Source organism: Chaetodon auriga, chromosome 16 (assembly GCF_051107435.1).
Source record: "Chaetodon auriga isolate fChaAug3 chromosome 16, fChaAug3.hap1, whole genome shotgun sequence".
Lineage (NCBI taxonomy): Eukaryota > Metazoa > Chordata > Actinopteri > Chaetodontiformes > Chaetodontidae > Chaetodon > Chaetodon auriga.
The window spans coordinates 21,260,744-21,276,652 of NC_135089.1; the positions used below are offsets into that span (position 1 = coordinate 21,260,744).

Consider the following 15,909-nt stretch of genomic DNA (forward strand, 5'->3'; position numbering starts at 1 on the left):
CCCTCCGTGACCTCCTGTTTTTATATATATATATATATATTACATGTTTGAATAGTGCTGTAGATGTATCCTGATTGATTATGTCAATTTACAAAATGACTTGCTAATTCTGAGCAGAACTACATGTACTATTAACCTCAACTATATCATGAGTATAAGTTCTTCACAGGAGCACTTGAACTTGAAAGAGTTTCAAAAGTTACCTAGTTTTCAGATGTGCTCTTGTGTTTTACATGTGGCCATTTTGAACAGGAACCACTGCAAATCACCATTGGGTTAGATGTCCCCCTTCATTCAGTGTGCCGTGCAAAACCATTTGAAGAGTCATGAAACTTGGCTGACATGGGGTAGCAACTATTTTTTATCAGACTGTCCATTACTGACTTGGTTTTACAGATTTGTCCATAAAATGTCAAAGTGCGGTTTCTCATGTGGGAGGAGGAGTACACTGCCACTGTCATGATCAGTAGTCATCTGAGGACTTTATATTTTGCAGTGAATGTGAAATAGTTATTAACTTGGCCTGGATACCACATCGCAAGAGATCCATTTTTGTATGGAAGTATAACTGTTTTTGACACCTCGGGGCCTCTATAAAGTACAGAAAGGTTTGTCGGGATGCCTGCTGTTAAGAAAGATACCACACAGAGCAGTAGCTAACTAATAAGAAAGAAAAGTAACTGCATAAATAATAATGATGTGCCCATTGCCTTTTCATGAGACATTCCATCAATGATACTGTGTGGCTTGGACTTCATCATATGAAACGAATTTAAATCGATTTACAATTATCACAGGTTTCTCCATAAACACTTTGATCTAATTATTAAATACTCATTCCGCCATACCGCCTTCAGCAGTACTTATTGCGACAGCCAATGAGGAATTTTATTTTGAAAGTCCGCACCGGATGTCCCGTGTTTTGCCATTTCAGTTTGGCTTGACTATTTAGAAATCGGATCTTGAACTTGCGTGATGTGAATGGAGTAAAGAGGTTATGGTCAGCTTAAAACCAAACATTCGGACGCTATCTTCTCTTAAACCGACACCAGCCGGACAGTGAACTGCTTCATAAGCCGTATCAAGGTGGAGGAAGTCATTTTGCTGACGACTTAATACTTTTTTGGAGGCCTTAGGAAAAACACACAAGCTAACGACAAGTAGCCACCATGTCGTGGGAAGAAATACCTTGTTTTGTGGCCTCGCCTCTGCTCTCGGCTCTGCCCCGTTTTTCCGCTCTCTGATCCTGCTGGACAAAACAAGCAGAGGGAACTTTCTCACGCAGCTGTCAATGCAGTTAACAGTTAGCTAGCCTTACAAATAAGTCAACGCCATCGATTTTACTGTAGCTTAACATTATTAGCTTGCGAGCCATGGCGGACAGCTTTGGAGAGCAGTCCAGCGGCGGTGCCCTTGGCTTAGGCGTTACCGGACAGGGCAGCGGAGCTTCGCTGTTGCCGACTTTGGCGAACTCTCTGCCGGTAGGACACTCGACAGCCAGCGGTGCTCACTCCAGCGCTAACCCGGCCTCCCCTCCTCCCGCGGCTGCGGCGCAGAGTGGCCTCACCGCTGTGGTGGCCCCCATGTCCGCCGTCACTGCTACCCTGGCCGGTTTTGGGAATACGTTCACTCCTGGCTCCTCACCACCCGCCGTGGCCGTGTCTCCGACCGTGCACGCCTCCTCACCTCTCCCCGGTGTTGGGCTTGGGGTCGGCGGGGTGGCAGGAGCGGGCCTCCTGTCCCAAATCCACGCCACTTCCTGGGACCCGACCCTCAGCACGGACTGGGACAACGAGAAGGCTTCCCAGCAGTGCATCCTGAGGATAAAGAGGTAAGAAAACACGGTGTGGAGGATTTTTCCGTATTGTCACAGTTGGATGTTTTTAGGTAAAGTTAAGGCCCTCACATACCAATGAGGTGAATAAAAATCGAAAGTGAAAGCTTAACACAAAGTTTCTGCCATCACTGGAAACCTTAAGGGACATTAAAATGACGCAGAGTTTCAGGAAACTCCAGCATATACTGTAACTTAGTCGATGATACACGGATTTCATGTTGAACTTCGGATAGATGGAAGGAATACCTCTGTAGTTTGCTTTAACCTACACTGAAACGAGAAACACATTTCACACATATTACGAACGGACGTATTTCACTTAACCCTCGTGTCATCTCGACAAGTAGAAGCAGTAGTTTTGGGTTGGCCTGATGCTGTGGTTTTGGGATGTCAGTGAGACTTCAGCTGCAAACCCATTCAATGAACATGAGTGGAATTTCATCTGTGATCAGGCGTGAGACAGATTCTTTCTATCTCTGCTCTAACTTTCTCCTTTCAGGACACTAATTTGTCTCCCTTCCTCTGTCTTTGCAGGGATATAATGTCCATCTACAAGGAACCTCCACCAGGGATGTTTGTTGTCCCTGATCCTCAAGACATGACCAAGGTAAATGTCCAGGTCCCCTGTGACAAAGCATTCACAGCATGGCCTCATTTCCACTTTTCATTTATTTCAAGTGTCCAGATAAAATCTGGATGACATTTAATACACTTAGCCTCATATATGTGTCTTCATTGATCAGATCACAGATCTGATTGGAATTGCAACTTGGTCCTCTCGGCCTATAGGGGTCTTCTCTACTCCAGGCCAGAAGGTGGTGGTAATGCACCTGAAGTTGTTTGGTAGCAGCTAAAACACACCAAAATAAGATTATCATATACACAACAACAAGTAGCCATGAACTACCTCAGACACATGCTGAGATTCCACTTATGGACTACAATCAAGGCAAAAAACGTTATCATCATGGACCCTCACTCACACTGCTCCCTCATTCATACACACCGTTCAGCGTTTGAACTGATCAAGGATCAGACAAACACTACACCTTCTTCATGATCATTTATGTTGAAATTGCTGGAGCTGCTTTCTACCTGTTGTTTGATATGACAAGAGAGTGGCAGCTGATTTCAGTGTGTCTTCAGAGTAAGTTAAGCTGCTGTTATCACAGGATATTTGTATTATTTCCAGAGAGTACTTACTGAGATGATTACATGCATCACACACATTCATGCATCTGATGAATGTGTGTGTAGCAGGTGTGTGCTTGAGCTAATGTTCGCTAAGTGAAGGAAAAGGTGAGCCTGAAGTTGTGGTTTTGGCAGTAAATGCACAGTATAGACTGCAGTATGTCAGTTACTGAGTAAATGAATGGGCTTGGCCCTAACCAACATCTCCCCTGTGCTTCTGGCTGCAGCACAGGCGCGCAGTGTGTGTGCTGGCTGCTGGGTAACGTTACCCAAATTTATAGGAAGTAACAATAATTACAGGACGTAGCTGCGTGTTAGTGCTTCCTGTGTGCTTGGATTTCTCTGCCGTTACAAGGCGTAACTGTAGCGCTCAAGCTGTTTTGGGCAGCACCACTTCACTAAAATGTAAAATAAGTGCTGAGAGCGTCAAAACTAACTAAATGACTTTTCCCAGGTCTAATGGTTGTAGTTGGTCCCCAGTGGACTTCTTAAGCAAGCGTTGTCTTGAAGCTTTTTGGATGTTGTTTATTGGTGTTGCTGCGAAACCAAATTGATAATAAAAACAACGTGAACCCTGTAAAATTGCTGCAGTTAATAGAGGTGGTTGAATTATTTATAGATTGTTTGGAGATGAATATGTTGGGCAGTATCAGGGGTTTTCCAGCCTGTGTCAAACTTTGACTGCCTTGATGGGAGTTTCCACTTCAGCTGGAGGTTAAACCAGACTGGGAACCACCACCATTAACAAACAGGGCAGGAGTGAAGTTTTTAGGTCATGGTGCTGGAATCACTGAAACTTGATGTTCCTCTCATTTGTACAATTCTTCCTCACAGCAGGGTCTGATGTGGATGTTGTCAGTTGTATTCTAGGTCAGATATTCTGCTCCAGAGTCTGTTCACTCCCAGCATCCCTCTCTCTCATGTGCCCTTGTCATGATTTCCCAACCCCTCCCCCCAACACATTAACATACACCATTCTTTCCTTTCCTCTCATCAGTTAATCCAACTTCACTGACACGGTTTTTCTTTGATTTTCACGCAGATCCACGCCCTAATCACAGGGCCGTTCGACACACCGTACGAAGGCGGCTTCTTCCTCTTCCTGTTCCGCTGCCCCCCCGACTACCCCATCCATCCACCGCGGGTCAAGCTCATCACCACCGGACACAACACTGTCCGCTTCAACCCCAACTTCTACCGCAATGGCAAGGTCTGCCTCAGCATCCTGGGGTGAGTTTGAGTGAGGGTTCATTTCTGTCATACAGCCCTAATTCTGAAGCTTGGATGCTGTGTAAAATGTCAGTGGAAACAAGATGTAATCATTTGCAAATGAACTGTGTTTACTGACAATGGACTTACAAAGTGTTCCTGAGCCCATGTAGTGATATCCTTAATTCCTTCATGTGTTCACAAAGTGGTGATCCTCTCTCCATCCTCGCTTGTGAACCACTGAGCCTTTCCACGATGCCCCTTTCAGACCCAATCATGATACTTTCACCTGTTACCAATGAACCTGTTTACCTGTGGAATGTTCCAAACAGGTGTTTTTGAAACGTGTTGGTGACATCAAATTCAGAATAATCACATATTTACAAAAATGAATGAACCTGATGAGGTCAAACATTACATATATTGTTTGTACTGTTTTCAATTGAGTATATGTCAAAAAGGATAAGAAAATGATCACATTCTGTGTTATTTATGTTTTACACAGATTCCAGACTTCTTTGGAATCAGGGTTGTAGTTTGTATTTGTCTCCACAGGAATTTGTTTAGGATGGTTGATCATGGTGAGAAATGGTGTGTTTAGTGTGTTTCTGTCTTACAAATTAGAATTAACACACTGTAAACAACTACATGATGGTGTAATCTGTGTGTGTGTGTGTGTGTGTGTGTTTGTGTTTGTGTGTGTGTTTGTGTTTGTGTGTGTGTAGGACATGGACAGGCCCAGCATGGAGTCCAGCTCAGAGTATCTCATCTGTCCTCATCTCCATCCAGTCTCTGATGACAGAGAACCCCTATCATAATGAGCCTGGCTTTGAACAGGTAGTGTAGATGAAGTGTGTGAACACATTTTTGTTACCTATTGGGGAACTTTTCTGGTATAATCACTGAACTTTACAGGACTACGTAGTCGTCACTGGGACCAAAGCCCAACCCTGATGAGGCAAAGCATCTCGAGTGAGGTCCTGTTCAGCTTAGGGTTAGACATAATTGGTTATGGTTCAGGATTGGTTTGGGATTACGCTAGATGTTCCAAAATCAGTCAATCTGTCAGACTTCATTTGTATAGCAAATAAAGAAAACTATGTACAAATAGAAATTAACATAACATGCTTCACACTACAACAACACTCATCTCCCACCAAATACATAAATGAATAGACAAATAGATAAAATTAAAAGCAAGATTAAAAAGGTCGGCCTTGAGTCTCTGCTGGCCGCAGGTCTTCAGGAATGCTGTAGCAGTGACATGGACCATAGTAATGAAAGGATGCCTCGCCATGGGTTTAATTCTGACTTTAGGGTTGATAAAAATATAAAGAATGAACAAAAATACCAAAGCTATGTGAAAGTTGTTATTAAACTCATGACACACACTCCAACACTGTGGTGAACTTTGCATGTATATTAGAACAAACCTTATTGCAGTGTTTACCTGCAGCTTGCTTTTCCTACCATCCCCTGAGCAGTCCTGGAATTCAGCTTCAGAAGCCAATCCCAGAGTGCGAGCAGAGCACTGGAAACACAAGCAGAGTGTGACAGTGGATATTAGTTCTGTTATGGATTGTTAGGATCCTGTAGGAAAAAGGGAAAAATGTACAGATGCAGCTTGAGATTTTGTCATTTGATGTATTTTATTCTTATTTATTCTCACCGTAAGCGCCAGCTGCCAGCCAAAACAGCCGCCTTTTCATTTAATTTCAGCTTGCTAATTTATTATATTACTTTTTTGATTGTAATAAAATAGTTGGGAGTAAAATGTTAATTGGTTATGCAGATACATTTTATAACCACGAGCCTCCGCTTTAAAACAGTGCGAGCGTGATGATAGAGAAATGTGCCCATCTGTCTGTATCAGTCCTGCCCACATTGTGTGTGTGCGTGTGTGCGTGCTTGCACGTGTGTGTGTGTGTGTGTGTGTCAGCTGAGTGGTTGTGTCCTGCTGATTAGAGAGCGGAGAGTCAACGTCTGACAGATATTAGCAAATGAATTAATGACTAAAGACATTAAGAAGTGAATTCGTTGTGTAGACAGGGTCATCCTTGTTAGACAGGCTGCTTCGAAAAACACCAGAAATGGCAGCAACTTAACGATTGCGCTGTAAGCACAAAAGATCTTTATGGGTTTAACGAATAAACAAATGAATTAGCTTTATTTACATTGAGCTCTTTACAGCAGAGCCATTTCTATGACCCATTGCAAGCAAACACTAAAACAGGCAGCGTTGTCCAAGTACAGCACCTATGTCCTGTGAGGAAAATGAAGGCTGTGCCTCATTTTAAATGGCTTTTGTTTTTTTTGTTTGTTTGTTTGTTTTTTTTGCCATTATCCAATTGTGCTAACTGTCAGATGGCTCAAATCGCATGACTTCCTGCAGTGCTGTATACATCCATCTCACCAGGCAAATTACGTGCTTATTGTCAACCTGCAGTTGATTGGACCAATCAGCGTCCTATAAGGAACTACTGGCAGCTTAGGGTGGGCATGGTTTAGGTGTGTTGACAGGGAGAGAAACAGCACATTTGTTCATTGAAAGAAGAGCAATAAACAAAGAGGTTTTCACTCTTCTCCCAAATGAGTCTGGCAAGAATTTGTAGTAAGCAGCGGTGGAGGTTAGGTGGGCTTGAATGGTGAGAGGAAGATGGCTGCCGCCTGTTCTTCTTGCAGTGAACATGGAGCAACTGGGTGCCCTCACCCTCCAAACCTTAAATGTATTCCACGAACAGTCAAGTGTTTCCTTGAACATGTTGTTTTGACAGTCTTGGCAACAGTGTAGTCAAGCCTCAAAACACACACACACACCCTGTCCCTGTCCCTGGGCATAACAGGGTTTTTCCTGCTTGCCTCTATGACAGCCAATCACAAGCCCTATCACATCATGTTACCAGGATTCTTCATGCTTATTGCCTCACTGACACTTCTTGAGAGTTACTCCTTAGGTTTTGAAATTTGGGACCAGATGACAAGATGTTTTTCAGCCCTAGCCACAAAAACAGATGATGCCTTTTTAGCTTTGTCATACATTGTTTACACTAAGAAATGAGAAATTGAATTTAATTGAGAGGTTATTCCAGTTGAATGATGTAAGTTCTGAAGTTCCAGTGCGACTGTATGAGTGAAATAATATCAACAATGCATCAGTTACACATAATTCACAGTCACAGCCATTATAGATGATGTTTGTTTAAGTTGGACTTTCAGCAAGGTTTCTTTGTGTGTGTGTGTGTGTGTGTGTGTGTGTGTGTGTGTGTGTGTGTGTGTGTGTGTGTGTCTGTCTGTCTGTCTCCATCTGTCCCTTTCTCAGGAACGCCATCCAGGGGACAGTAAGAACTACAACGAATGTATCCGCCATGAAACCATGAGGGTGGCTGTGTGTGACATGCTGGAGGGAAAAGTCCCCTGTCCTGAGGCTCTGTGGTGAGACCAACATACCTGTCCATCTTTTCTTTCCTCCTCCTTCTCTTCCATCTGTCTTTGAAGGTTCTATATATGAGATTTTGAACATGAATGTAGCAGCAAATAACTATTTGCTTATAGGGGAATAGATATAGGGGACTAATGTCATCCTGAGTAGAGAATGAAGACACACTCCCTCTATGTGTGTCCTAATCCATGCTTTTCTGGTCTGTGTTTTGGTACCCGGTCAGGTCCTGTATGTATGTTAGTTCATGTGAGTCCCTCCCTGTGAAACAGTTGGCCCTCCCCATGTTTATGAAGAGACTGGTGTGTGTGTTGTTTTTCAGTTCACCATCTGGCTGAACTCAACAGAGCCTCTGCTCTTTCTGTTCGTTTCGTCTCATCTCTCTTCTTTTCCCTCCTCTCCACTTTGTACGCTCATGAAGGAAAGTGCATCTCCCATCCAGTCAGTGACATGGATGAAGAGAGACTAATTACATAGAAACGCCCAACAGCGCACCTCTATGGTTCGCGGCAGTAGACATGCTGAGAAGCAAGAGTGAAGATCCACTTTTTAAGCACACTTGAAAAAATAAGCTCTTCTCTCGGCAGTGAGCAGCTTGGGATCACAGCGTAATCCAGTGTGTTTTATTCCTCCAGAATAACCCCCTGGCTCTCGCTTCCACAGCTTCCCAACACAGCAGCTGTCTGTCTGCAAGCAGTGGTTCTGTCCAACTGCTCCGCCCAGTCCTCCCACACTGCGTTGCAAAAGCGAGATGACAGAGTTTGAAGGAAGGAAGGAATTCACATTCTATTGAAAGCATCACACTTCAGCTACTTCAGGCACATTTTCCTTAATGTTTTAGGTAGCTAGCATTAGCAGGATTACGTGGATTTACTGTAGGTTGCTCAGCAGATTGAAGAAATAGCTCCTTACTGAGATGAATACGTTTGTAATATACAGCTGGGATAAACTGTGTGTCGATAAATTGATGGTTCATTTTGACCAAACCACTGACTGTTGGAACAGTGCAAAGACAAACAAGACAGTTTTGGAGGGTTTTATGATGATTTGCGAAGTAAAATTGCTGTTTTTGTTAATGGCGTCAGGTGGTTTTGAGGAGAGCAACAGAGCTGTCTGCTCATTGTTTTGGTGTGAGATGCTGGTGCTCTAGTGTGACATCTAGTGGCAGTGAATGTTGTGTATGGAAGCTTTAACATCATTTCCTCCTTGTCTTCCTTTCCTCTTCCTCTCTCTCCTCTTCAGTCACTCTTTCTGCTAATCAGCTGATTGGTGTGTGCATGTGTGTTTTTAGGAGTGTCATGGAAAAGTCCTTCCTGGAATACTATGATTTCTATGAGGGAGTCTGCAAAGAGAGGCTGCATCTACAGGGACAGAACATGCAGGTGACTATTTGTTATTATTTCATCTAATCTGTGTTCTTGTCTTCTATGTCTATGTCTTTAATTTTCCATTTGTAGATTAATGTCAGTGTGTTTTAGTGACAATGTAAGGAGATTCTGTGAGATGAATATTTGTAATGCAAGGATTTACCAATATACATACATCCAAGGGATGGAGCAATATCACATAGTTCTCAAAAATGCATGTTGCAGCTTTGGTTATGAAGGTTAACATGTTAGAGTTAGTAACAGTTAACAAGATCCAAGCAGGAATGTTTGAAGACACCCTTTTTTTTTACGTCCATTATCAGTTAGTAATGCTCTATCCTTATTACAAAGGACCTGTGTATGGACACAGAAGCTCTGGTTGTGTTACCTCTGTCCATCATGCAGTGTTGCCAGGGCGGCAGTGCTGCTTTTTTTTCTACAATGGAACATTCATTTTCACAGTGGAATGTATCGATTTTTGTTGACGGCGCAGAAACTGTATGGAATTCATCTCAGCTTAATAGAATCGCTTTGAAAACACCAAATGACTTCTGTAATGGATTTTGGTTGTTTAGGCCTTCTCAGTGAAGAATAGGCTGTTTCAGCAGGCAGTGATCTTGGCTTTTCATATTGCTTAGAGCTGCAACGAAATTCAAGCTGCATGCAAAGTTAATATGGTGTTAATTCTAATGCTGATCGACATAAAAGGCATTCTGTTGCTTAATAATTCTTAATAATTAGTAATACCAGCAAATAATAGACTAAAGCGGTCAGGTTGGGAACCCGAAGGTTTGTGCATATTTCTCCTTGGTGGATTAAGGTTTGCTTGAAATATGACCAATGCGTTTTGACTGCAGCTAAAGTTGTACCTTTAAAAACCAGTATAATTCCCAGATAGGGTCCCTCTGTTCACAGGAGAGAAAATGTCAAATTTTCTGGAATAATATTCATCTCTGATCTGGACCTTCTTTCCTTGCTCATCTGATTTATTTAAATTATGCAGTTGCAAGCAACTAACTTAAACAGTAAAAAAACAACACAGAAAATGAGTCTAGATCTTTTCTTAATATAAAAAGAGCCGTATGTTACATCCTACTCTAGTTCACTTCTCTGTTTATTCTTCTGTCCGTCTACCCAGGACCCATTTGGAGAAAAGCGCGGTCGTTTCGACTACCAGGGCCTGCTGACTCGTCTCAGCGCCACCCACAGGCGAATACGGCAGAAAAGCCTGGCGGAGGACAACCACAACGACGAGGATTCAGACTCGGACACCAGCTCCTCTGGCACGGACCCCGACAGCCAGGGCAGCTCCCAGCCCTGACTCCCTGGATGGTGCTGGTCTTAAAGCCAGGCCAAGAACTAAAAGCAAAGGGACTTTTTTTTGTTTTGTTTGCAGTGGAGGATTAAAATCACAGAAGAGAATGCAACACGTACGTTTCAGGCTTTGTTCAGGTTCAGGATTGGAATCAAGCTTCTGTTATACGGATGTTGCAGAGAGAGAGAGAGAGAAATGGTAGCGCTCTCTTGACAATGAGAAAAAAAAAAACACCATCCACCAGTCAAATGCTGGCAAATTTGGCCTGGAGCGGTGTATTTGTGCTACATCTGTAGCTAACCAGCAGCCATTTTGATGCTGTCAGTTTAATTCCCAAATGCCTGTTAGATTTTGAGATTAACCAGCTATTGTTGCTTGTGAATATAAAAGGTTAGATTCATGGCTCAAACCTTTGACCACACTGTAGGAACGGACAAAACGCCCACAAGCCCAGACAGAAATCTAGTCAGGCTTTGGAGTCCCGGCAGGTTTGGGCCAAACGAAAGGACATGGAGAGAGTTGGATGATTGGCCTGAGTTGGCTGGAACAGTGGAAGGTGATGGAGGTCATCGAAGCGGGCTGTCCTTCAAAGTAGCCTCGTCTTCTTTGAATTCTAGAGGGGAGGAAGGAAAGGTGCACCTTTAACAATTGAAGGTAGTTTTAGAAAGTTTGGACCTTCTGGCGAGACTCTGCGGGGCTCGTGCCTTGACTCCTCTGGCCAGGTTAAAGCCATGCCGCAGCTCTTTCACAGTGGACTACAGCCGCCTCGACAACCAGGCCACATAAAACATCAGCAGCTCGTGATTCTGAATACAACGATTCCTGTGTATTATACAGAAACTTCTGCTTAGCTTTCAGTTCTAATAGTGCTGTTGAAATCTGTTTACCAGATAAGAAGCCTTTAGAGAAATGTCAGTTTCATTGACATTCACCTTTATACCCTTTGCTATGCTGTTTTCTCATTGTTGTGCTGAAACTAATGCTAATTTGCTGCTTGTAGGGTGCATTGTTTATTTGGAAACCTTGCTGTTCACTGCATTGCTGGCTCTTGTGATTAACCTGTCAGCATAAAATCCAAACTAGATCCACCCGGGGGGGGGGGCTAATGAATGATCCATGTGTCCATACTGCAAGCAACAGTCACTCTGTTCCATCTTTGCTTTCATCTGGACAGAGAAGGCAAGTGAAGTTGTTTTACTGCTTTGGCATTGTTCTCTGCATAATTTGATTTAATACATAAAGATGGCTTTTGCTGGCTAAGTAGCTTTTTGATGAAAATGAACAGATAAGCCTTCTTCTGAACTGATATTCATTTGTGTGAATTTGAAATCTGATTTGCCATTTTTCAGCTAACGCTTTGTTTTGTCTGGGTGCACACTGGCCAAGTGTCCCTCGTCAGTGACAGGAAATTAATGGATGTGTCGACAGTGTTGCCTGCAGTGTGAATACAGTGAGAGTTGTTATCAAGGAAAAGAAGAGAAGGCAGCAGAGGAAACCCCCCACAAGGATAGTTTTTAGGTAATACAATCATCTCATATGCCTTATGTACACTGAAGGTGTTATTGATTGTTATAGTCATTCCACCTGTTCATCTGAGACCCCTTTTAGCTGGATTCAACTGTTAGAAATGGGACAAAATCTGAGGCTTCAACAGTGTAAGTCACGTAAATCCATTGGTTCCATTCGATAACCTCCTGATTTGACTAAGTGGTAATGCTGAAGCCTCATAGGATCTCTAATCGGATGCATTTTTACACTCAGCATTAGGAAGGGACCCTTTTTTATATTATGAAGAGGAGGAATGATTACACCAGTACCAGTAGTACTTCCAGTGTACACACAGGATGTGAGTGTTGAGATGGAGTTAGAGAAAATCAGAATCTATCCTTTTAAAGGAACAGTTTATTTTGGGAAATATGCGCGCTCTCTTGCTGAGCGTTGGGTAAGAAGATTGATAGTGTCTGTACACTTCATATGCAGCTGTGGCCAGCAGCTGGTTAGTTTATCTTATCTGGTCACAAAGAATGGAAACAGTTATGCTGTCTCTGTCCGAGAGTAACAAAATCCACCTGCCAGCGCCTCCAAAGTTCAACCATTCACATGTTCTATCTCATTTGTTTGATCTGTACAAAGTCGAAGTGGAAATGACAGTTCGCCATGTTACGGGGGTTACATGCCACGAAATAGTCCACTACAGTCCCCCATGAAAACCATAAAACGTTGTTTTTGTGCAGATTAAACAAGATATAACGTGTCAGTGAGTATTAGAGGTGGTGGTACATAACTTTTGTTCCATTTGGACAGAGCCAGGCTAGCTGTTTCCCCCCGTTTCCAGTCTTTGTGCTGAGCTAACTGGCTAATGACTGTAGTTTCATATTTAACAGACATTAGAGTGGTATGAATCTTCACATACTCTCTCCTAGAAAAGCAGTTGGTTTATTTCCCAAAATGTTGAAATGCTCCCTTCAGTCCAAATGTGGGCTCTGTAACTTCAGCATACCTCCCTTCTTCTACTCTTTTCAAGAAGCTTTCATGTTGAGGCAAGGTGTCAGACAAAACAGTGAACATTGTGCTTGTTGTATATCTTTTCTGCCTTCCATTGTCCTCCGGTCTGCCTTTAGCTCTCTGCAGCCATGTTGATGGAGAGAGGAGCAGTTTGCCTCTGCTGTCAGTGTTTTGTCAAACCCTGGTCCTCCGGCAGGGGTTCGGTTGCTAAAGATTCAAATGGGATCACTAATATAGGGCATTCCTTTTTACTTGTTTTATTATGTTATAGAATGGTTATATGAGAAGCAACTCCTAGCAGAATATATGTGATTGCCAAAATGTTGATTGCAACACACTTCCTGAAGCGGAAGTGAAGAAATCCTGTCCCTGTTTGGTTGTGTTGTGTTGTGCTTTAAGCAGGGTTCTTCTGTGGCTCTATAAAGCCTGGATCACTGACACAGGTGATTCACTCCAGGTCTTGAAAATGTTGGTATTGTACAGAAGTTCTGGAAAAGTACAGAATAAAATGTTGTTCAGTCCTGATATACTTGACTGGTGTTTTTTTTTTTTTCCCCTGTAGATGTGCACCCATTGCCAGGGCAGAGGGGGTATTTGTTTTCAGCAGTAAATCCAAAGAGAATGTGCAGTTTTCTTGGACACTAGCTTTTATGCGAGTGTATTTTTCCACAATTTATTTCTCATTTGAAAGCTGGGACAGAGCAGTGGACGGTGTCTTTTCATTTTAAACAAGATGAAATAATGAGTTTACTAAGCCAAATGAGCTGTAGTTTGTTAATATATAGATATATAGAACATTTCAAACATTACAATCTAATCTGTCTTTAAGCAACACTTTCTTACACTGAGGTATTACCACCTTAAAACATAGATATGTGCTACTGTTCCTTATTTGTGATAACATTACCATAATGTGGAGTCATGTTTTTGGTGGCCTGGCCACTGGGAATCCAATTTTTCTTTAGCTGCTAAATTGTCCAATATGTTAACCTGCTAGTCTCTAACTGTGTCTGTCTGCTGTTTGCTGCTGAGCAGGTGCACAGCGGTTTCACCAGAGCTTTTTCTGCTGCTGGAACCCAGGATGATGAGGGTGCTGCGACCAAAAGAGTGAAGGAGTGGGCCATGAAACCAAAATAATGTGTTCAAAGACATTAAACTGCAGAACTGGTCTCCAGTCTCTGAGTTTGTCACTACAAGCCTTTCACTTTAAACATAGTGCTTCGATCTACTGATACAATTATTGGTTAGTGCTGCTTTCAGAATATGAACAGAAAACCACAACATCATCAATTAGTATGTGACAAATATGTCTTTGAATCTTGAATCTTAAAAAAAAAAAAAAACTTTTATTTTGGTAAAATTCTTGTAGGGCACACACGTCACTGTCTGTGCTCAGCGTCTCCTCCCTCAGTGTGTGTGTGAACCCACCTAGATGTCACATTATTGAACCCTCGTCTCTTTAGTGGCTGTCCCCACGTATTACACACCTCCTCCGCGCAAGCATCTGTGTAATGCAGTCCCCCTGAGACTTCCACTCAGCCCTCTAGGTCTGAGACCCACATGGGCTGCACTGGAGAGCTCACCTGCAACTGCAGCGAGGGCTTTGGCTTGGCTCCGCTTCATGACAACTGCAAGTAAATGTACACCCGCTTCCAGAGCATTACTCAGACTGGCAGTGCCTGGATGTCCAGCCACTAAGGAGGACAGGATTGGCAGCTCTTTCCTCTGCAATGACATGCCTCTATGGAAAGTGACAGCTCTCTCTGTCATGCAGCTGCTGGGTGTGATGTCAGTAGGTCAAGTGGTGTTTATAGTGGCTCTTTTTCACATTAGATGGATGCAGAGGTGGTTCATTCACCTGCACATCAACCCGGTGCAGCAGCAGAGACATGGTTTACATTCCTCCCTCCGTAGGGTCCAATTTCAAAGGAGAAGAAATAAGAAGGAGCAAAGGATGTGAGATGCTACCGAGAGGATCAATCACAGTTGTTGCACAGGCTAAGGAGTGAGCTGCACGGCAAAAGTAGAAATCAGACTTCAGCCTACTGGAAAAATCTTCATCTCCTGTCGGCAGGGGGACCTCTGGGCAGAGCTGGATCACACATCTCAGTGTTCACAGATGCCTCTGTGAGCGTGTCTGTTAAAGCTGGTGGGGGGGACAGAGGCCACATCATGTCTCTCCACGTAAACACACTGGAACTGCTCACTGTGTGGAAAGTAATCCAGCATTTCACCCCACTGCTGCAGAATCAGCATGTGCTGATTCATACAGACAACAGAGTGATGGCAGGATGTATAAATGACCAGGGACGAGAACGTTCAGGGCAGCTTCCAAACATAGCCAGACAGCTGCTGCCCTGTGCGCGCGCACACACACACACACACACACACACACACACACACACACACACACGCACACACGCACACGCACACACCTACTCTCCATCAGAGCAGTGTAGTGTGTGTGAGGTGGAGGAAAGTAAAGGCAGGTACTGGTGTCCTGAGTTCAGCCTCCCAGGCGACATGTCAGTTTACAAGTCCTGCTGCACTCAATATGATGGGCAGGCACCCTAACACACCATCTGCCATCTTAAGTATTTCATTAGATGTATTATTATCTTGCTGGAAGCAGTATATCAAAGAGAGGAAGTGCTGCTGGAGAGGCTGTGCTCAGGGAGCCCATTTTTCTCTTTGTCCACTAGATGGTTGTGGAAATCTTTTGCAGACCTGCATAATTCTTACTTGGCTGACATGTAGTGTTTCGTTACTGGCTCAGGAATTTGATTCCCTGGATTTAGACTCACAGGTGAAGCTTACTGCCAGTCTTAACTTCAGATCAATCCATTATTTTTTAGGATTTCTTCGTATCTCAGTCTGTGCTCCGGGCCCTTTGGCAGCCCTTGATTAGCACCTGAATTAGCTGCACATTGTTCCAAAATACACATAGAACCCTGTTTCCCTGAGTGAGATGTTTAAGTTATGGTTTGGGTTATGGATGAATGCAATTACATTAGGGGTGATTTGTCAAACTGTTGACACAAAGTTGGAA

The 15,909-nt window shown here is 43.3% G+C and overlaps 1 protein-coding gene across 1 annotated transcript; it reads left to right on the forward strand.

Annotated features, from left to right (window-relative positions):
• The first annotated feature begins 924 nt into the window (after nt 1-924).
• ube2z (ubiquitin-conjugating enzyme E2Z) lies at nt 925-13,387 on the forward strand. Its single transcript, XM_076752589.1, has 7 exons — nt 925-1,831; nt 2,372-2,444; nt 4,071-4,258; nt 4,963-5,074; nt 7,557-7,669; nt 8,965-9,055; nt 10,179-13,387. The coding sequence occupies exons 1-7, from the start codon at nt 1,374-1,376 to the stop codon at nt 10,359-10,361; spliced, it is 1,218 nt and encodes a 405-aa protein (XP_076608704.1). The 5' UTR covers nt 925-1,373; the 3' UTR covers nt 10,362-13,387.
• The last annotated feature ends 2,522 nt before the right edge of the window (nt 13,388-15,909 follow it).